Source organism: Merops nubicus, unplaced genomic scaffold (genome assembly GCF_000691845.1).
Source record: "Merops nubicus isolate BGI_N331 unplaced genomic scaffold, ASM69184v1 scaffold23145, whole genome shotgun sequence".
Classification (NCBI taxonomy): Eukaryota; Metazoa; Chordata; class Aves; order Coraciiformes; family Meropidae; genus Merops; species Merops nubicus.
In genome coordinates this window covers 9,440-32,664 of record NW_008611921.1, presented here as the reverse complement: position 1 = coordinate 32,664, position 23,225 = coordinate 9,440, and the positions used below count along the sequence as shown (strand labels likewise).

Genomic DNA, 23,225 nt, shown 5'->3' with positions numbered 1-23,225 from the left:
GATGGATAGTGCAGTACTGGAGGTTTATAGGCAGTGTTATACTGTGTCAGCTGCATTCAAATTTAGCTACCATAATACTGGACTTTGTGAATAAACACCATTTATTTTCTATCCAGCTGAGAGATATCTTTAATAGCTGTTAGTCTTTTGGCAGTAGACTGTGTAGCAGCATCTTAAATATTTGTGTTCTGAGCTTTTTGATACTTAATTGAAGACATGGCAATAAAATAAAATTTTAGCGCTTGTGTACTGTCCTAGGCTGCTGCAGCTCCTTGATTTATTCTTCTGCCTGTCCTGCTCGGATCATCTTTCAAATATTTTTCTTGGACGCAACCACTTTTTCGCATCTTTCTTTCTGTGCAAATGAACTTCCTTACCCAAGCTTCACCATCTCAATTCCATTCAACTTTCCCATAAATTGAAATGCATTTTTAAGAAAAGCTAGGACAGACTTGCCATCAGTTTTAATAGACATGCCAAATAATAACAAATACAGAGTGGTAACTGTTATATAAGATTTGAAGAATATATCTCTTCTGATTTTAAAAGTTTTAAATATTGTAACCTATTTTAATTTCCAATTTGTTGTGCTTCCCCACTAGAGAAGAATTCTGCTGGTACAATGGAATACAGTGATAGGGGGTCAGGTCCCAGCAATAAAGCATGCACAGCACCTGAGATTTCTAGCTCATCTTGTTTCTCACCATCTCTTTTTGCATACTTGGCTTTACCTTCACTTCTTTGCAAGTTCCTAAAGTACTCCAGAATATGCTAGAAATCTGTTTTGCTACGCAGGTGTTTTTCTTAGTCGTGCATTGGAAATGGGAGACAATATGGCTTGATGTGGCCACTCGAACGTTCCCATGGATCAGTAACGTCATCTTCAAAACAAAGGATCCTGGGGGTATATGGTAAATCTAAGAACAGCTTTAGCTTGGAGCACTCAAGGGCACTAGAGGAAGATCTGCAAAAAGGACAGCGAATGGGCTTTAAGTCTATTCTAGGGCTCACTGTTAATTATCACAGTCCACTCATGACAACTTTCTGACTGACTAGCCACAACATTTCAAATTCTGTACAGGTCTCAAATAGTGGAAGGACTTCCGATCTTCTGCAGAGTACTGGGATGGTGTCTACTGTCTGTGGCATGGAGAAAGGTCAATACAGCTCACCTGTCTGGTGGTACAGGAGGCACCATAAGGGAGGAAGGAAAAGCAGCCAAGACCTGAGTTAGCTCTGGTCTTTTGGTGGGATTGCAGAGGTAAAAGAAATCTTGTGGAAGGGAGACCCAGAAATGCCAAGTGGAGCTTCTGCATTTTGTTATGGGTTGTTCTTTTACCTTCTTTTTATTGTTGCACCCTAGGGGCTCCCTTGTAAAGGGGCAGGAAGGCCAGAACAACTGGCTTGTTTAAGGGTTTTATTTGTGCTGGATTTGATGACTCTAAATGGTAACTCTTAAAGACTTACAGTGGAACTCTGTTGGGATACTCTTCATATCGTTTGTGCTGGGCTGTTTAGTGGGAGGGAACAGAAAAGACAGAATTTTACTCTAGTTTCTGTCCAATGACAACATTGAGAGACAGTGGGCAGGAACCCACAATGTGAGAAATTGTGATTAAACATACAGTTTTTCTTTCCAGGGTGTGGTCCAGTGGTGTAATAAGCTGTTCAACTAGCATCCGGACAAGGCCCTGCGCAAATATGATTTTATTGCACTTGCATTTTGTAAACAGTTGGGTAACCTCCAGAGAGCCCTTTCAACTAAAAATCTTTTTTTTTTTTTTCTTTAAAGAAAGTGTAGCCAAGCTTTAAGGACTACTACTCGTCTTATGTTCTAAGTCATCAAAGATTTCTTAGGCATTGTCTTTGTTTTTCCTGGAACTGTCAAAAATAATCTTGAGTTCTGTGACATCACACATTTTTAGCCATTAAAAAGTTAATCATCTGTTCTTCACAACATGTTTTTTTTACTGGCACTGTGAGCTGTGGCACAGTTCATTCTACATAGGAGAAAAGTTGTTAACAAACTTATTCGTATTTTACCATATAAGAGAAACTAACTGACAAAATATAATTTAATTTGTATTAGCTTGCAGGTTAAACTGGCCGCCCACCTCTCTATATACCTAATTTATGTGCGTCCAGGATTTATCTTTTTTAATTGGATCCTATGTGAGGAGATGTTTTGTTGTCTGATGGTCTCTGAAACCTGCTATGTTTACAGGTGTACAAATTCTGAAACTCCAACAAAGTAGGACTTCAACATTTGCTGGTGGGTTTATATTAAAAGGAGGGAGAAAGGCTTTGTTGAATTTTCCTTTTTAGTCATGTTCAACGAACTTAACAATAAACCCTTCTGATAAGCCAGGTTTAAACAATTTCATAGCAACTGCTATGTTTCTTTTACACACCTGACCAAACTATTAGACACTTGAATAGGAACGTTCAGGTTTTTAAGATGACAGTAAGCTTCTACGTATGACTCCTTAATGTAAAGGCAGCCAACTTTTGACACTGGATTCCAATCTGAAGTGAAGTGGAAGTCTTTCACGAATTTTCACTTAGCTGTAGCCCTTGAAATTTTTTAGCCCTTGAGGACTTTTAATCTTGAGAGCAGCATGCAACGGATAATCTCAATAATCTTTATATAGTCTTCTGTACCCAGACTATTTAAATCTGTATTGGGTATGTTAGTATTACCAGATGGTTTTGGATACCATTTGCTGTAAAATGAAAATTAATGGCAGTAGACAGGCAGGAACCTTCTTCTGGCAGTATTTCAGCAGACCATTTCTCCCTTAACTCCATTTAAGGTGAAAATGGATTCCCTCCTCTTCTCAGGCATGCGCCCCGGTTCCCGTGCATGCTCAGCCTGCTCTCCATCTCTGGGTGCTCCAGCACAGAGCTGACCATGTCCTTCAGAAGGCTGGGAGAGTAGGTGTAAGCAGTCACAATGAGGAAGCATACTGCAGCTTTATGCTCTCAGCATTTCCCAAATTACAGCAGAATCAGCTGCTGGAAAAGAAACTTCTGAGGCTGATGCTTCCTCCCTGCTGAAGAATTCCTGTCGCAGGACTGTGGAGGATTGTTTGACACGCACTGACTTCTAGATAGCACACAGCGCTTTGGAGTTTGACTCTATTGTTATTTTATATTTTTATTTTTGGTGATGGGCCACATAGCTTCTCTGTCAAAACAAAGACAGAGGCTGTGCTTGCATCTGGAATCGCATCTAATTTGGCTCTAAATATGCCCCTTAGTTTTGAGCTAAACCTTTTCTATAAGGTGATCAGACATCACATATAGAAAGGTCATCCCCATCTTTTTTGTTTCACAGCAAACTGAAAAATGCATTTCAAAACAATTCACTTGCTAATTCAGTTTGTCTCAAGTTTCTTAAGCGTTTACTTAATGTTGTGCTCTTTTTTACTGGAGAGGGAGTGTGGAATCCTGTATTTCTGAAGAAAGCTGCATGATACTGCTGCGTATAGAGATGCAAGTAGGCTGGCTGGTTGTTGTCTGTTTATTATGGAGAAGGAGTATGTTTTTAGCTTAAAAAAAAAAACTTTAAATGTCAAGAGTCTTGAAAATGATACATTTATAAAATTGCAAAGACGGTTTACATTTTCTTTCTTGCACTTCAGATTCTGTATTGGGAATTCTTTAAATGTTAAGGCTACTTCTTCTCTGTACTATAGTGTTCTATGCACACATGATCCTAGGTTTCTAAGCATTCTAATTGCAACTCTGATAAAATTATCATTATTCTGCTTTTTTCACCTTCCTCTCATATTTAAAAGGAGCAGTGAGACCAAGCATAAAGTAGTAATACCAGTTTGTAGCTGAAGTAACAGCAAGAGAGAATGGGTTCCTGTTGGCTTTGGTTGTGGTTCGGTTAGTTGGTTTGGTTCGGGTTTTTTTTTTTTTTTTTTTCTGGGAGGGGGTTAGGATTTTATTTTTTAGGGCAATGTAAGCACATTTAAAATTCAACAGCTTTTTAGGGAGGACGATTTAAAAAAAAAAATCCAACACCAAACGACTTGATAAAACAACCTGTCCTTTAAAAAAAATAATTGTTTTGCATTGCTTCAGCTTCCTCTTTCTCTCTAGAGAGCATCCTGGCCATCTTTTTGTTTCTCTTCTTGTGTGACTTGAGAAAAGTGCTCAGTTGTTTCCTGATTCACAGTGTGTGTGCATGAGGTACACAGTGTGTATGGTGGGGCTCTGGATTCCAGATAAGACCCCTGTAACCACCTATCTCCAGTGGAAATGAACTTTTCTTAACCCAGTAGCTTTATATATCTGGCTTAGACAAAAATGGAGTTCACAAAAGAGAACTTAACCTTAAAGGTTGTTTATTTTGGACATCTACTGGTCTGGCTTCAGGTTAGCACCTATAGCATGTGACATTCTTCAGCCTTTTAGACTGATAAAGATGTCACCACAATCATACCAAGCTTGTATTGTTTCTTCCAGTAAAGAAAGGAAGAAACAGTTCCATGTCCCTCAGTCCACTATTGTAGTTGCAAGCAGGAGCTTAATAGAAGTCAAAGTATTTCTTCTCCCAAAATAGACCATAGTGTACAGGAAAGTTATGTCATTTCCTCAGGGCTGTCTAATTGACTGTGGAGGCACTGATCTTTCAAATTATAAATGAAATTATTCATGGTAGTATTTGTTGCCAGAACTAAGATTAGTACCATAACTTGTCAGCTCTAGCTCATTTACCATTCGTGGTAAGAACCAAACTTCAGGTAAGCTGTCTTCTTTGGAGTGACCATCACTCCCACTGTCTACCCACAGCTGACTGGGTGTGTTCCTCATGCTGCTGGCATGGCGGATCAGTGTGAGCATGGGTTCCCTTCTGCATGTTAAGCATAAGCCTCCACATTTAACCACGGCCACGGTTCCACATTCCTGCATCTGTCTGGTTTGAGAGCCATGTTCCCCAAAGGTTAAAGAGCTAGAGTGAGGCATTTTAAATTTATTCTGCTAGGTGAACATATAAGTTATGATGTCTTGTGTCTATTTTTCATCTCAAATTTCCAGTGGCTTTTAGTCAGTTAAATATGCTGATGTGTTGATCTATTGTGTGAATACCTGGCCTTTACTCTGCTGGTTTTTATATTTTCTCGTATTTCCTCTGCACTATGATTTGATCATCTGTCCTTTTAATCTTTGCACAGTGAAGCCCTTTGCATATCATTTATGGTCATTGCTTTAGTGAACTACGCTGTTTCTCTTTCTCCTTGGAAAGTAAGCTGGTATTAATCCAGCTGAAACATAATTGTAAAGGGTATGTTAGGCTCTCAATCACTATCAGAGTAGGCTCAAATAGATTTGGGAATATTAGACAAATCACTTAGATGTTTTCTTTATTCCATCAGATGCCCAGGGTAGTACATATAAGTGTGCGATCTGTTAATATGATTGCCTCTATTTTGTCACATCATATACTGCCAATCATTTTGTCCTGACAACTGGATTAAATATCATTTTGACTTGAAGTCTTACGGCCTCACTGGCTGTGGTTTCACACCACAGACCTAAGGAAGGGCTGCTGCTTCCCTTGTGTGAAGTTTGCAGAACAAGCTGGGCTGATGAGACAAGCCACCAGAAAAATACTTGGTTTTGGCTAAGGCTAACCTTCAGCCTCCTAGCTCAACCCTGTGTGAACACTGTCACTTATGTAGGCACAACAGAAAGGTGAGTGGACCCCAGAATAATGTCCTGATGTCAGCTTAGTCAAATGCTTAATCTTTTGCTTTAGTTGTGGACTGCGGATTATAAGGGCAGCAATAAGATCATTGATGCAGCATATTTCTTGAAGCTGATTGTCGTCATCTTGCTCTTTACACAGATGGGCTTGGGCCACGAGCAAGGATTTGGTGCCCCCTGCTTAAAATGCAAGGATAAGTGTGAAGGATTTGAGCTTCATTTCTGGAGGTAAGTGACACCAGATGTCTCTTAAGTGGTGACTCAGCACATAGGCAAATGTTTAACTAACTGCTTTTGTTCTCTCTTTCAATTAAACAATTCAGATGCTTCTAAGCAGCTGTGTCTAGGGTCAGGGTCAGGACTTCTCAGCTGCATTACAATAAAGTGTTTAAGTATGTAATCATTTCTGAACACATCATCTGCTCTGAAGTTAACTAGTACTTCTGAAGCATTTGCTTTAACTTAGTAAGCAGCTGAAATAGGTTTGTATAAACATCTCTATCTCTACAGTGAGTGAGGTGACAGGGAAGAAAGTGTGCTTTATCTCAGTAGTAAAATGCTTTCTTAGCTCCTGACCAAATGCATAAGCTTTGATGGGAGATTTTTAGGTTAAATTATCTTACCCATGTTGTAAAGGCACTGAAACTTCATATATATCTACAAATGACTTAGAGGGAAGAAGTGTCATAATTCAAATAAGTTGGTTAGTACTGGGTCTTGGATGATGCACTGTTCCTAAACCAATAAGAGTTCATGACAGCAGCAGTAAATAGTCTATGCTGTGGTCTGTGCCATTACTTATGCAGAAACTTTGTATTCCATTAAGACCTTTCTTGTTTTACTAAAACAAGTTATATATGTATATATGTGTAAATTAATGTGTCCAGCTAGCTAGCTAGGTTCACTGATTGGGTGTTCTTTAAGAGGTAGCTTGGTCATTCTGATTTTCAAAAAAAAATCCCTCTCAAAAGGAACAGCCTGGAAAGGACATAAAAATAAAGGTTAGTAGCACTGGCACACTTGCAACGAAAATTATTGAATTCCACCAGTGCCATTTAGCTACAGTTGTAATTGCATCTGCAGTAGAGTTTTATTTGGTGGGGTTTTTTTAGGTAGTCTTTAGATCCTAGCCATACTGGCATCAGGTGGAGATAAGCACTAAGAGATTTTACATCTTTGCCCAGCTATTTGACTGCAGCTGAGACACAGTTTAGAAAATAACCAGGCAAACAGACCACAGCAAAAACCTGCTATAAGTTAATGAAGATATAGCTTTTTGGTTATGTATCTGCAATATGTAGCTATAGAAACAACTTACACATAACCACGTGGAACAAGAAGTGGTAATACACTAATAGCTAAACATGATCATCTAATGATAAAAAATAATTCCTTTATGGAAAGACTTCCTCAATATGCTCTCAGTCCCTGAAGGGACTCGTGTAGAGGTATTAGTAAAATAGAACGGAACACAGTCACTGTGTGTAGGTAATTCAATAGAACAGGATTAAAAAATTGCAGGAGTGAATAGTGTTGTTTATTCACGGATGGATGAGGAAGTATGTCACTTCCTTCTCGAGAGAAATCTCTTGGTTCATAGCCATAGTGATGGGGAAATCATAAGTGCAGGAAGAAAAAAATTTTCCAGTTAACTTTTCCTCAATTCTTCCTTTTTGTCCTGTTTTTCTTAGCTCCCATTGTTAGACCTCCTAATTCCTGGCTCATTCTTTAAAAAATAATTTGGCATAAAAAGAAATAAAACATCTAAAGTGATTTATTCACCTAATTAACATGATTATTAAGTTAGAATGTGTCTACTTCTGCATGTGTATCTGGAGGTTTTTGTGTTTTTCTTTTTATACATTTAACTATACTTCTGTGGCTAGGCCTCATTGTTCCAGGTCCTGAACACATAGCTCATCAAAGCACTGTCTCTGCTAGAAAGCAAGAGCTTGTAGACCATAGTGAACTCAAGAGCAAGTAAGAAAAAGACATAAAATCAATGACTCAGTTAATATTTAATAGGATAGAACAGTTAATAAGGTGGCTGGAAGTAGTCTGAGAAGCATCATCTAGATGTCAGATAAACATGGCACATACTTCTGAAATAACAACTGAAAAGTTACCCATTGAGGCAATTCAAGAATGGGTTAAAAAATAGCTATGTCTCTAAAAGAGCTGCTAATGAGGACAGTAAAGGTGTGAATCTGAAGTTTTAAATCAGTTTTGTATAAACAGTTTTCCAAGGAAAAAATATTAATATGCTTTGCATGATACAGAGATTTCAGGAGTCCAACACTTGAGCTGAAGGGCATGGATCCTAAATACCTGCTCACTTAGTCACATTAGCCTTAAACTATGGATCTCCATTTTGAGCAGAAGCAAACTGCAGCACAAGGGGACAGAATATTGTCTTTATACCAAAATCAGTTCAAGTTTAATCACTAACTTCACTATTACTCATCTGTAAAAGATAGCTGTTGAAGTGAAGGTTGCAGTTAGAGAAACCATCCCACGTTGTGGGGAAGAATTACTGTGGTGGGCTGACCCCAGGCAGCAGCCAAGCACCCACACAGCTGCTCACTCCCTCTCCCCACACAGCAGGGCTGAGGAGTGAAAAGGAAGAATAAAAGTGAGACACCTCAGGGGTCAAAATAAAGTCAGTTTAACAGATAAAGGAAGGTGATGGGACTGGGGAGCAGGCAGTGCTGCAAAGGTGGGTACTGATGGCCAGCCACTCTTGAAGCCCTGTCCACTTTGGAAGTCAGAAACCCTGCCTTCGTCATCCTCTACCCCATTTTGTTGTTGAGCATGGGGTTATACAGTATGGAGTATTCCCCTGGCCAGCCTGAGTCAGCTGTGCCCCCTACCAGCTTCTTGCCTACTCTCAGATTACCTGCTGAGGTGGAGGTAGGGTTCAAAAAGAGGAATCCTTGACACTGTGCCAGAAGTGCTCAGCAATAACAAGTGCTATCAACACTGGTTTAGCCACAGATCCAAAGTGCAGCACCATACAGGTGCTATGGAGAAAGCTGCCTCCACAGGAGCCAGAGCCAGTACAGTAAGCCAGGCAGCAGTTCCTGCTGTGGTCTGTTTGGATGACACTGCCCTCTCCTGGGTGGACCTGAGGAGCTGCAGCACATAGTTCTTAGTCTGATATGTGAAAATTCGGGTGTACCTCAAAGAGCTAAGATGTAATTTCTTTTTGTATATCTGTAAAGAAGAGCCTCAGTTCTGCCTTTGAGGAGTCAGATTGCAAAGTGCACGAAAAAAGTCCCAAGTATACATATCTAGTAGTAGGTTTTTACATGGAGTTGGTATGTCATTCTTTATGCTGGGAGCATTTGGAAAGTACCTCTTCTAGGGTAGTAAGTGCTCTTTAAGTCTTGTTCAGATTGTTTAATTCCTTTATAAAGCAAGTGCTTTATAGTTCTTGGCCCAGTCTGTAGGACGGTTATATAGGTGCAGAATTGTTAATTTAGGCTAGTAGGGAAATGGTGATTAAACAAAGCCCTTAGGATAATTTGTTCCTAATTTTTAAAAGCTTCAGCGTTGAGCTAAACATGAATATAGTGAGGGCCATGGTCTACAATGGTAGCTGAGCAGTGAACAATTACCTGCTTCATCTTTGTGCATTAGTAGCTTTTGCTTTTAAAATTGTCCTCAGAATTATATTTCTGTGCAAGTGTGTAGCAGCAGTGAGCAGGATCTTCTCAGTTCAGATGTTAAGACTTCTTTCAGATTGCTAAACTGCTGCCACAATTAGCAGGGCAGGCTGGCTGTAAGAGACTGCTGCTCAGATGTTTGCTCCTTGGGAATATCTTTCCCACTAGAGGGAAGTGTGGGACAGGAGTTGGAAGTTGGTAAAAGCAGGAGGGAAGGTTCTGATTTATCTTGGTCATGTATGTACCAGAATGTGGTAATTGTCTCTAGTGCAGCTTGGCAAGATATTAAAAAGCTTTTGGAGACAAGCATCTTAAGCTTGGGAATGACCATTTTTAGCATCTGGCTTTTCTGCATAAATATGCCCCCTGGAAGGCAGAGAAAACTTTAAATCAGTTGTAACAATTTTCTGATGCCAAGGATGTCGGGCAAGTACTGAGGCACAATTCAAAGCATTTGCAATTACAGTAGCTGCATTAATAGCAAGAAAACCTAACAGGGGGAATCATAGGAAGAGGCTAGTCTTTCTGTGTGGAGAACACAAGCCTTAGCTTAGGACTTAGCAGGTATCTGAGACCTCCTCTGTGCTTGTAGCTGCTGCCTTCCATCACTGCAAAGCCAGTGTAGGAAGAGGCGTGATCCAAGTTATTTTTCTTCTCCATACACCAAAACTTGGAGAAGTAGGAGGATGGTTGATGTTTGGTTTTGGAGTAGGAACTGGAAGTCTTTTTTTTTTTTTTTTTTTTTTCTCCCCCTTCTTTTCTTCCATCTGTCAGTAGAAATCCAGGACACAAGAATTTACCAACCTGGGAAAGAGGATGGAATCTGTTTACCTTCCTTCTTCCTCTTTCTACCCACCCAAGACATGGAAGCAAGGCACAATCTACTAGATCTGTCTTTTAGAGTGATATACAACTTTTAATTCCACAAATTTTGAAGCTCCCTCTCAATCTTCCATGTTTTGAATGGGAAAAGCTTCCAAAATTGCTGAAACTTGACTGGAGGAACATTTCTCTTCTTTGCTGAAGTCCTGAGAGCTGTGAACACATAAACAGGAGTCTCTAATACCTCCTTTAGTAGGGAACTTGTTGAATGTCCTCAAGTGAAGGGAAATTCTTTTCAACAATGCAGATGGAAAGAACAAGAAATTCTCACTACACATGGGTGTTTCGGTGTGTATATATGTCTGTGCATATATAATAGTAACTCATTTTCCTGGCACGTGTGAGGTGTTGTTTTAACACCAAAAATAAAAATTAAGCATCAGTTATTAGAGAGACGTGTGAAGTGCAAGTCTGAGGTAACAGGATGGGTTGCTTCAGTACGATAGCTGTATTGTAGTCAAAGGAATGGTCAGTTGATCTACTCCAAGTAGAAGTAATTGTCCATATACCTTCTGCAGAAAGGACAGTGACTAATGAACAGGACTCTGATGTGGCAACTCACTGGAAGGAGATATGACTAAACTGTAAAAAGCACTATGCAGGAAGAGCTGTGAGTGATTGTCAACTAGCTGTCTCTTAGGATTGGAAAATATTCAAGAAAAGGGATTATAAATCAGGACAGGAAGTATTTTTTGGCTGTTAGCAGTGTACAAACCTCTTGAGGCTGAGGTCCAGGGGCACCTTGGGGAGCAGTGGAAATAGGAAAATCCCCAAGGCTGTTGCTTGGACTTACTGAGGTATGCTGATGTTGGTTGTGACTCAGCATTCTCTGCATTCTTTCTGGATTGTTTTCTAATGCCAGGGCCCCTACGCATGTAATTATCTAATATAGCCCCTGTAACAGCTTCTTGCAGGCCTCATGGTGGCAGAGTCATTCACTTAATCTTAAAAGACCAAGGAGATAAGAATTTGACTGTGTCATTTTCAGTCTAATGTTAATTTAAGTCTGGGGTGGCAGGAGACCTGATGACAAGTTTATGCTTTCACCTCTTTGCAACTGTCTGTTCATCTGTTAATCAGGACAAAAGAAAATCTCTCACAGGCACTGAAGTTGGTGAAAGATGTTAAACCTTCATGGTGGGACTGAGGATGATCAAAGCTATTGATTCAAGGTGCTCTAGTTGAAATAGAAATAGGATCTCAAAGCCACTCTGCATTCTGAGAGAATACTACTAGACAATAGATGTGCAATTTCATGATGTAGCATAAGCAACGAGAAGATACTTTTCAGCACATATGAAGGTCTCGGGAAGAATTGTACCACATCTTGTTGGGAATGGTCCAGTCTCTGCAGACTGTTGATGCTGCTTCACTGTAGCTGGATGCTGTATAGAGTAGGGAGAGCTGTACAAACTGTCATGCTGCTGTGACCACACAGGCAGTACAACAATACAAATTGTTCTTACTGAGTTCTGTTTTGCAAGCAGAGCCATTCTGGACAGCAGGACTGTGCTGTACTTGCATCAGTCAGTGCAGGTTAGTTCAGAATGTTTGTTCACTGACATTATTAGATCATATCCTGTCAAGAAGCAAGACTAGAACTGTTGCTAAAGACTTAGGTTGAAAAAGTGAAGAAAATACTTGGTAAGCTGTTGTTCATATGGACTAAATTGCAACTGGAATTCAAGCATGTGTCCTGGGAGGTGTATAGTTGCATGATGGTCATGACACAGTAATGAACCTGCAAAAAGTAATGTCTAATTCTGTCACCTTTTATTAGATATCAAAGATGACATGACTGAGAGTTGATAATAAGGTATAATCATATTGCACACCTTAAAAGATGAGCAAAGTGAATATAAATTGCTTTATTAGTATATTAAATAGTCTGTATTAGTGAGATAAAAGACTCATAGACTGCTGAACGTCTTGCAAAATTTTATGTTGCAAGTGCTTGAGATGCATAGTACAGTGTTGAGGCTTAATGGGCAATGCTAGCTCATGCTTTAATGTTTTGGTAAGTAGGGAGGTTGCAAAATGCTTAGTTTGTTAGGTATCCACATAAGTATCAGCTTTGAAGTTATGTACCTCTTTCCTGCTGTGGAAATGAGTTGGAAGCCATGCAAGCTGTCAGACAGCTTACATTTCCATTATTATCTTTTGAGTTTTTTTTATGTTCTACAAAGCAGTCTGTTCTGCTTAGTGTTCTTACTTTGCTCATTGTTTTTAGAGTAGGATGGATCTTTTCTATTGCCAAGTTAGCCTTTTTTATTAGGAATGGGCTTCATAACTTAGACTAACATAACTTGTGGTTGCTGTATAATCATGCACCCAGGGCAGCATCCATCACACACTGAAATTATATTAACCCACATCATAAACTCGTGCACGTATGTGGTGTGTATGTTTGGGGCTGGCTTTGCAGCACTTCACATGACTGGGTATATGCAGGTCCTCCTCCTGCTTTCCCTTCCTATCACCTAATGGGCCTGATGTAGTCATGACATGTTCTTATCTTAAACCTGTTAGGTGCCTTAAGATAAGGCATGTATCTTGCCTTCAAGACTGTAGAAAGCAAGATACAGAACAACATTGGAGTTCAATGGGTTTTGGCAAGCAGAGCTGAGAAGCTTTTATAGGTAGTGGTTTTCTGTCACTCTCTATGTGAAGAATAAATAGTTGGGTAAAATGTTACTCATTCCTCTTCAGACTCTGGAGATCCAGATGGTTGATCTGTTTTCTTAAGGTATAATAACACCCAGCGTCACTAATTTGCCCATGCTGTGGCTGACTGCTTTGAACTGGAGCTGTGGGGAAGCCGTTAATAGTGAAGAACTAGCTTGTCTAATCCAAGGCTCTGTTTATTATGTGTGAAATGTTTAATTATGCCTAAGATAATAAATTGCTATCTAGTATCCTATAATCGAAAGAGTTCAAATGTCTTGTATATGAAAGAACACCAGTTATATCTAAGTAAAGCCTTCTACCTTTTAAGGATGTTATCTGTGAAAATTCTCCACACAGCGTGTGCCAGAGATCCTGACTTGGTTTAGAACTGTTGGAAAGGCTTTGTCCGTATAAGCCTTGGATTTTTCTTTCTTCTCTTTTACATGCTGAACTTGGGGAGAACTTGATGGAATTACACTGTATATATGACTGTATGCACTTTTTTCCTTTCTAGGAAATGGTTGTTTCCAACTGATGGCAACCCTGTGATAACCAAATGTCATGCATACAGTGAAATGCATGTGAAGAGAATAGTGTAGTGCATAGAATGTATGAGGAGAACCTGAAAAGCCCAAATAAATGATTGCTAGGGGGAATATACTGATGCATTTAAGTTAACTCATAGGAGACTAAACATAATAAATCTTGTAGTTGGGTGATAATGGACATGTATGAATGGTCAGTACTGAGATGTAACAGAAGGAATGGTATAGCATCGTATTCAAAATGTATTAGTGTGGTTGACTGATATCTATCTGAAGAGAGAATGTAAGTAATACACCTGGAGAAATAAAGAATATCCTCAAGTGTTTGACATACTGTGGAATAACTTGCGTATTTCTTCATCAAAGCACTGAAGACAAGGTTTTGGGTTCCCAGTAGTGTTACCTTGCGTGCAGCTGATGAGATACAACTTCCAGCTGAGACTATAACTTTGTTGCTGTTTCCATAAATTTCAGAAAAATATGCCGCAACTGCAAATGTGGCCAGGAAGAGCATGATGTCCTTACAAGCAATGAGGAAGATCGGAAAGTGGGGAAACTCTTTGAAGATACAAAATACACAACCCTTATTGCAAAGCTGAAGAATGATGGCATTCCCATGTATAAACGCAACGTCATGATACTGACTAATCCAGTGCCAGCCAAGAAGAACGTATCCATCAACACTGTGACTTTTGAGTGGGCTCCTCCTGTTCAGAATCAAACACTTGTAAGTCTAACTCACTTTTTCTTCACATTCAAGGCAGGAGTTGATGGGAGATGGAGAAGCAGAGATGAACAGAAGGATAAATTTACCTCTTGTTAGTCCTCTTTTCTTTCTCCTCAAAATTGAAAATATGGTGCCTCTTTAGGTCTTGCCTCTGTCATCTTGCAGATATGGATGCTTGTCTGTGGAACTTCTTGAGAATGGGAGAAAGAAAGAGATGAGGTGTTTTTTAATAGATAGGATTAAGCATTATCTGCTAAGGCCCTGGAGTCAAATTTCTCTGACTTGCAATTTTTTAGTAAACTTGAAAAGTTTGCACGGATTAAGTGTGGGCTTAAAAGCAAATAATAAATAAATAAATAAAGACTAAACCGAAACCCCACAACAACCCCACAACAATTTATGTCATTGTTTAAAGTTAAGGGGAACACTCAATCTTGCATATAGCTTTTACTGTAAATGGTAAGAACAAGGTCAGTGTTGACATCTGAAAGAGCAACTCACTTCCAGCATGTTTTCAGCTGAGGCAGATGAGATGGTAGATAGCCTTCAGAGTATTTTGCTTCACTTCTCAAACTTTGATTGCTAATTTACTGCAGTATTGCGTGATCCATGCTGGAATCGCATTCTTTCTGACCTGCCTCTCAAAGTATCCATTTTCAGTGAATTAATCAAACCTTTTGCATCTAAACCAATGTTACTTAACATTTAGTTACTGCTTTGATTCTTATGCTTGTCCTTGCTTTATTAAGGCTAGAGCTTTTTCTCTATATTTAGCTAGAATTATCTCTGCAATGGGCTGTGTGCCCGCAGGCAGACTATTTCAGCTTCTACTTTTTAAAGCTTTATTGATGATCAGTAGCTTTAGATGGCTTTGAAGAGACAAGGTGCTGTGTAAATGTTATTTACTCCTAGGAGTAAGAACTCTGTTCTGCATATTATAAATGGTTTAAAGGGAAGCATGTCTCCCACTCTGGGAAGAAGCCAATTAATGAATCTGCTATATTTTATCTCCATCTCCTGTGTTTCGGGAGCTTCATGTTTATGGAAAGAAACTTGTTTTTGACAAATTTGACTGTCGCTAACAACAGTAGAGATTATTTTAGTTGTGCTTTTGCTTAAAAGGATGGGTCTATGGTTGAAGTGGCATCTGATATTTAATTCTTCCTGGTTCAGGCTAGACAGTATATGCAGATGTTACCAAAGGAGAAGCAGCCTGTTGCTGGCTCAGAAGGCGCACAGTACAGGAAGAAGCAGTTGGCTAAGCAGCTGCCTGCTCACGATCAGGATCCTTCAAAATGCCACGAGCTCTCACCCAGTGAAGTTAAGCAGATGGAACAGTTTGTGAAGAAATACAAAAATGAGGCACTTGGCGTAGGAGATGTCAAGCTCCCTGGTGAGGTGGAAACGAGTGCTACGGACAAGAATAGCTTGAACAATGGTGACAGAGGCACCACGGCTGCTGTGGGAGTGATGGAGGACAAGTCCCCAGATCAGAAGGCATCTCAGTATGTAAGTATAAGAATGGAAAGATAAATCAAAAAAGGTATATTACCATCCGAGTGCTCTCTTTGGTCATTTTACCCAATTAAGTTGTTTGTTAACTTGGAATGTTGAAAATCTGGGGAGGGAAAGAAAGAACGGGAACTGGAAAACATTGAATGTCTGCACAGAGCCTTGGCTTCTGACTGTATTTAGTGCATTGCAGCAAATAACTTCTTAGGTGACCTTTTCATTTCTGTTGCAAAAACATGTTAGTTTGGAGTTATAGTACAGCAGGGTGGCTCTTACAGAATAATAATCAACAAACTCGTGTACTCTTACAGAATAATTGCTACGCTTTTCTCCTCTTGAAGAGTTCAGTTTAATTTTAGAAGCCTCTTTCCTCCTCTTTCTTGGAAAAGCACCAAAATTACCCTCTTGAAAAGCTGTTTATAAAATCAAGTGAAACTAAAAAATCATAAAGTAACACCTCTCTCTCCCATGTCAAACAAGCCAAGCAATGTAACAGCTGTTTTTACTAGTCTTCTTTTCATATTCAGACCTTTTTTTGGTCTATTCTTTCTGCGGCATCTGACTTGTGCCTTGCAATAGCTCAACAAAAAATAAGGTATGTGAAATTACCTAGTTTTCACTGATATTTCTAAAACTACAGCCTTAATAAAGTATTTCTAACATAAATTGCTGACTTCTGCTGTGCATGTCTCAGCTACCGATAATGAACACAAAATATGGGTAGGATTACCTTTAATGTTACCTTCATTACATGAAGTAACATTAAATTAGTTCAGTGAAGGCAGACCTTCACTTCAGAGTGGCAAAAGCTCCTGTACTTTGATTTCCAGAAAAGTTGCTCTTGTATGTATGACTGCCAAAAATTATTTGTGTGCTGGTTGCTCAGAGAAAATGAATATACAAGCTCTAGATGGAGATAAGTTTCTTTGTGAGCACAGTTGTAGAATATGGCTTTTAGTGTTACTGGGTGTTGTGATGTGGTTTTTTGGTGTGTTTTTGTTGTTTGTTTTAAACTGACTCAGTATATTATTTCTGGTGTAATTCATATGGAATAGAAAATTAATACTTAAGTTCCAGCTTTGAACATGCCTACTTACTTTAGTCATATGCTGTGCCATTTGGTTACCTGTAGTTACTTTCTAAAATTAATTTATTCAGTTATTTTTGCCATTATCCTGTCACGGAGATTCTAAGATACTAAAAAGTTGCTTTATTGTGCTTAAGTTGCTGTCATTTTGTCTTAACTCAGCCTCTTCTGCTGGGTTACCTTAGTTTCACACAAGCAATTCTTCACTTACCTCCTTGAGAAAGATCTACAGGAATAAACATCTAGTCCAAGCCAGTTGGCCAGCAGGGTGCATTAGGTCAAGGGCAGGAAGAACTGTCCTCTTGAGTAATTGTATCAAAAGGTGCTTTGTTATTATATTACACCTATTATCACTTCCACATTTTTCTTGCTTGTGTACCTGAGCATACCTCTTCTGCTGTTTAGGCCAGACATATCTCATCACCATGGTTTAGAAAGTAGTTTAGAAGTGTTTAGTAATGTAAGTGAACATGTGAGTTGCTTATCTGTTGTTAGGTACTGAGTTTACCCTGGGCTAAATAATCAGGATTTAGGTACATTATTTTAAAGTATTTCTTTTGTCTGATTTCTTCAGTGTGAATTAATGCTACCACATATAGCTGAGACCATCTCAAATTCTTTTTTAGTAGTTCCAAATAAACCAATGCAGAGAAGAGCTTTTAAATACCTTGCTGAGTTGCCATTCTTGTCTGTGCTTATCCTTTCTGCATCTCTGCTCTCCACATTTTCTTACATGTCTTTCAGATTGAATCAGAAAGCATGTATTCCTGTAGCTGTGGTAAATAATATGCTGAAAAAGTAATGTTTGTTACAGGAATGGATTGCGGTTCTTTTAAACCTGTTTAGGAGTAAACAACTGCAAAACACACAACCAGAGCTCCAGTGTTAATGTAGATATACCTATGATAACTGCCTCTATGTTTAAGAAAAAAAATCTATTTCACTGTGACTGAAAGCTGACTAGCAGAAAAATTGCATATTCAGCATATTGTCATCTTGTAAAAAAGCAAATATCTGTGCACCTGGGCTGGGAATGTTGCAAATGGTAAGTAAATTAATTGTCTTGCCCCCATCTGGGTCCATACAACTACTAAACCTCCCAAATGATTCCTGTCAGAATATGAGGTGTGAAGTAGAAAGAAGAATCAAAAAGATTTATATACATGTATATATTTACACTTACCCTTTGGTTAGTTCCCCTTTCATTTTGTTCCCCACTGTTCTTCCTCCTCCTTCGATGTCTTTCTATGTATGTTTTGAAATTGCTTATATGAAAGAAGTGTGGGGATCTAATTGGTATGCCTTACAGCAGAGTCACTTTATGTGTATTTGATTTTATATATAGGCATATATGCACACACAAAGTTTAAAAAAATGCACATTTGTAGCTGGGCTTGTAGTGATCTGAATCATAGAGAAAACCTTCCCAGGATGTTCAGCTGAGTCCACAGACCAACTGGACTGCAGGAAATGCCAAACTGGTGATTAAACTGTAGATAAAAGATTTTTGTTTCAGTAATATAAACAGCCTGTCTTTTTTGACTTGATGACAACACACTCTCTGTAAGCACTGTAAGGTAGAAGACTATGAACTTTTCTGGAACTACTTGTAGTGTAGCTGCATTCATAAACTTTGTAATCCCTTTTCCCTAATCACTGTCCCCATCCTAAGATTATTAATCATACACTATTGGACCACAGCCATGAGTGACTAGTATCCCTAGAACACAGATCTAAACAGAGTCTAAAATATTCATTTTTATTTTTTCTCCCTAGTGATACAATTATGGCTTGATCTTCTCATGACCTATAAGTGCAGCCATTTTCTTGTCCTGTGTTCTAGTTGTAGTCTAGTTGGTTAGCTTTGATGGAGGTTCTTTATTATTCTCCTTACTTTTGAGTATGTAAGATTTATGGAACATAACATAAATTTTAATTGTCTGAGTTTAAGAACTGGATTGCAGTTGCAAGAATGCAAATACATCAAAATACAATAATCTTTTAAGTAGCAGAAATGCTATGTCAGTAGAACGTGCATCACCTTGAACTGCTTAGTTTGTGTGATGCCACACTACTGTCTGATCATGGGAGTAAACTGATGCATTAATTTTGATCTGGGAAGGAGGAATTTATTAAATATGTTGGTAATATGCAATTGTTATAAATGAACCTCTTCAAAGGCTTATTTAACTTGGCAATAATCTCTTTTCAGTCCTGCTATTGCTGCAAACAGAAGATGAAAGAAGGGGACCCAGCTGTCTATGCAGAACGTGCTGGATATGATAAATTGTGGCACCCAGCTTGTTTCGTCTGTTGTACCTGCAGTGAGCTTCTAGTAGATATGATCTATTTCTGGAAGAATGGTAATCTCTACTGTGGAAGACATTATTGTGATAGTGAAAAACCCCGCTGTGCTGGATGTGATGAGGTAGGAAATACCCTGGTCTTTTGTTTTAGCACACAAATTTGCTCCCCTGTGAAGTGAATATTGTTTTTAGTAAAATATTTCAGTGCAAGTTGATGATCTGCTTTCACCAGTTTTAGCTGATTGTAGCTGCCAGGAACTGAGACTGATACGGACACTCCACATTCAGGAAGATCCAGAGTTTGCTTTGCATTTGGTGGGGTTTTTTTGCAGTCTACAAAGACACAGGATCTAGTACATGAGTGCAAATTCTTCTGCGAAGTCCCAGTTAATGCAGTTGTTTCCTCATGAAGGGCACTAGGGGGAGTGCCTTACTAAATTACACCTTGTGCAGCTGCAGAGAGCAACCTGCCTGGTGCCTTTGGCATTTATTGGCTCTTAATGTAACGAAATAGAGGCTTTAGGGAAATGGCCAAACAAGTGAACGCATTTGCTTTTGTTGTTGAAATCCTTTGAAACGTTGAAGTCACCAGGAGTTCCTTGGAAATCACAAAACACACCGAGGCTAGCTTTGTTAAAAGAAATACTATTCAAATGCATATATTAACAATTGTTTGCATCTTCCTCGTAGCTAATATTCAGCAATGAATATACTCAAGCAGAAGGTCAAAACTGGCATCTGAAACACTTCTGCTGTTTTGACTGTGATTGTGTTCTGGCTGGGGAAATCTATGTCATGGTGAATGACAAGCCAGTCTGCAAACCCTGCTACGTGAAGAACCATGCTGCGGTAAGATCCTTACAGATGTTTTGTACTTTGCCTTCCTTCACAGGACCATCTGTGGAGCTTGAAACTCTTACTTTTTCCCAGCGTGGGAGTATCTGAAGAATATAAATTGAATGCAGATTTAGGCTCAAGTCAATCATCTTTCTCTTTTTGAGAAAAACCTTACAAACAGACAAGTATTTTGTCAACTCAGACTTGAAGGAAAGACACTGGAAGGAGGGAAGGCTGTTCTGAAAATGTCTAACTTTGCCAGTGGTGAAGCACTGTGTTGTAACAAGAGCAGTAAAATAGGTGAAGATGAGTAATGCTGTTAATATTTAGTTTGAGTCAACTGTAGTTCATTGTTACCAGTGGGATTCAACTTCAGCTGGTCTGCTAAAAGCCAGTAGTGGCAACTGGAGTCGAGGTACCTTTCTTTCTATTTCTAACCACATGATTTATAAAGGAGAGTGACTGATGGGGCAAAGCTAGAATTCTAGGGAAGGGTGGTAGTTCTTAATTCCTAGTTATGTTAGGAACTCTTATCTGAGGTAATGGTCCATTCAGATCTACCAACTAACTACGTATTAGTTAGGAGTTGAGTCTGATGTGCATCTAGACTGTTTATACAGTTAACATAAGGGAAAACTATCTCTAGCTGGAACTTAATATTCTTTAATTAATCTTCTGAGATAGGTGTGAGGAATTACCTTCTGGAGAGGCTTTTTTCTCTTAAAGCAGTAACTTTCTTGATCTAAATAATGATTTTGACAAGCAGTGCATAAGATGAATTATGTTCAAGACTTTCTGGTAAGCTTGAATGCTTTGGCATTGGCTTGCAGCTGTCAATGGACAGGAAGATTTGTAAATAATCTGCTCAAATGTATGGGTTAATATATGAAGATTTGTGCTGTGTGGCTTCAAGTTTTTATCAGTATTTGTGCACTGGGAAATTCTAACCATTGTAACTGATGGTTCTATGAAGCTGAGCTTAGCCTTGAACTAAATTGTTGCATGCATTTTATTTCGTGTCCTCAGGTGCATTCTGAGCAGAAGTTCTGCTTTTAATATAAAGGAAAATCAAAAGCTGGAGACAATTCAAAGGCTTCTCTTAACACCTGTCTCTTTTCCAAAAACACTGAAGAATTCCAGCTTTTATTTGACTTGTAGAGAGGATGTGTATGCTTCATTTTAGTGTCATTTTGTTTCTAAACAGGTCTGCCAAGGCTGTCATAATGCTATAGATCCAGAAGTTCAGCGTGTGACATACAACAACTTCAACTGGCATGCTACTCAGGAGTGCTTCTTGTGTTCCTGTTGCAGCAAGTGTCTAATTGGCCAGAAGTTCATGCCGGTGGAAGGGATGGTCTTTTGCTCTGTGGAATGTAAGAAAAAGATGATGTCTTAAGAGGAGACATGCACAGAACCAAGCATGGCTGTGTTCCAAAGGCTCTTGCATTTCTACTGTAAAAGATATAATATTGAGGCATTTAAAATTATTGAAAGTATTAAATAGCATTTTCCCAAAGATTTTTTTAAGGATTAAAACTAGTTATGTAATCTTCATTTCTTAGCTGTAATAATACTTTCTGTTTTGTAATATTGCTCCTGAGTCTTATGTCAAATGACTTTGTATCCCAGAAATTTAAGTAGTATTGTCTTATGAACTATATACACTTTAAGGGAGCCCTTCAGCGTGAAGGGTGGTCTTGTTGTATCTTGTCTAATGGAAGAAGAAAATGTGAAAAAGCTCCACTTCTTCTTGCTTTGTATGATAAATGTAACTCTTTTACTTTTTGGTTTCACTAATTTATCGTTTTTATAGTTGCCCTCCTTTCATCAAGCACTTTAGATAAAATGATCAGCTTTACCACCACCTACTTGAGTTTAAAAAAAAAAAGTTGCCTGTAATCATTTGCTGCTTGTTGACACATGGGTTCTTGAGGCATAATGACTGCTCTCAGACTTAGTTTGTAAAGTAACCCTGCACCAGTAGAAAACTATGGTTCATGTTTCTCTTTCTTATAGCTCTTCATGCCTGGAAAAGCTTTCATTTTGTGAGTATTGAAGTTACTTTACAAATGTGTGGTTTGTTTTGGTTTCTTTTATGGTGGGGGGAGAGAAAACAGAAGAGGAGGTCTTGCTGAGACTTAAAAGAACAAAAAAAATAATCCAGCAACATTAGGGGGTTTCACTCTTATGCTTTCAGAATTGGCTTCTGTTTTTTATGAATGTTCTATTCAGAAATGGTGCCTTCTGTCAGAGGAATGCGGCACAAAATACTGTGTGCATTTCCAAGAATGTAATTCTGTAAAAGAATCACACTTGGGCTTTTGATTTGTAAGTTCTTAGCCAAAGCACAAAAGTCTTGCCCAGGAGACTTCCAGCATTTGAGTGGAAAAAATAAAAATCACAACTATGTATTAGCTTTGCTTACTAGATAACCAAATGTGTGGTTCTTTCTTTTTCTTAAGAATTATAGATCTACAGTGAAACTTGTTAGCTATCTTTGTGCCAGATAGTGAATGGAGAGTCTTTTGGCCTAGAAAGAAAAAACCTATGCAAGTCCTCTTTTCAGTGATGTTTTATGGTGGCTGTACTGTAACACTACCAAATAAAAATCAGTGTTGTTCACTTGAGTTGTCAATAAATTCTGTTCTTGTTGAATCTCATCTAGGGGAGGCAAAAGAGAAGGGGAAATGTTTCCATACTTACAATTAGCTTTGATGTTACACTCATACAGACTTTTGTTTTTTTTAAATAGAGTGCTGACTGTATTGTGTAATATCGTTGATGCGCTTATTAGGTGCAAAACAGTCATCTTATTCCAACAAATACACAACTTCAGAACTTGGTGTGAATTTACTTTTTGTTCACAAACTATTTAAGATACACCATGAGAAGTTTTGAATTTGCACAGCTGAGCTACTGTACAGAGACAAATTTCATTGTGATCCTTTGAGTAATACAGAAGTAAGACTGGTGTGAGATATATACTTCATGTCATGTAAATTAAGATGTAAATTTTAGGTCTATGTTCTAGAAGCCCATACAGTGTTTTTTGGGGATCCTCAGGATGTATGAAAAAAGCATGTCTTTCAGCTCATACCAATGATTATTCTTGCCAGATTTACAGTTCTAAAACAAGGTAAGGGTCTCAGTAAGAGAAAATATTTCCTTTTTTCCATTTAAGTGGTCCTTAATCTGTAGCAGGACATGCTGTGAGAATGCCATTCAGGCGGTGGAGTGAGATATTGCTTAATGATGATCTGTAAGGATGGCTTAATGTGC

General features: G+C 38.7%; 1 protein-coding gene across 1 annotated transcript; it reads left to right on the top strand.

The window, feature by feature from the left end:
- Positions 1-406: 406 nt before the first annotated feature.
- TES (testis derived transcript (3 LIM domains)) lies at positions 407-21,507 on the top strand. The gene is made up of 7 exons (XM_008941396.1): positions 407-423; positions 5,857-5,946; positions 13,952-14,204; positions 15,378-15,713; positions 19,016-19,231; positions 19,800-19,958; positions 21,151-21,507. The coding sequence occupies exons 2-7, from the start codon at positions 5,861-5,863 to the stop codon at positions 21,340-21,342; spliced, it is 1,242 nt and encodes a 413-aa protein (XP_008939644.1). The 5' UTR covers positions 407-423; positions 5,857-5,860; the 3' UTR covers positions 21,343-21,507.
- Positions 21,508-23,225: the final 1,718 nt, after the last annotated feature.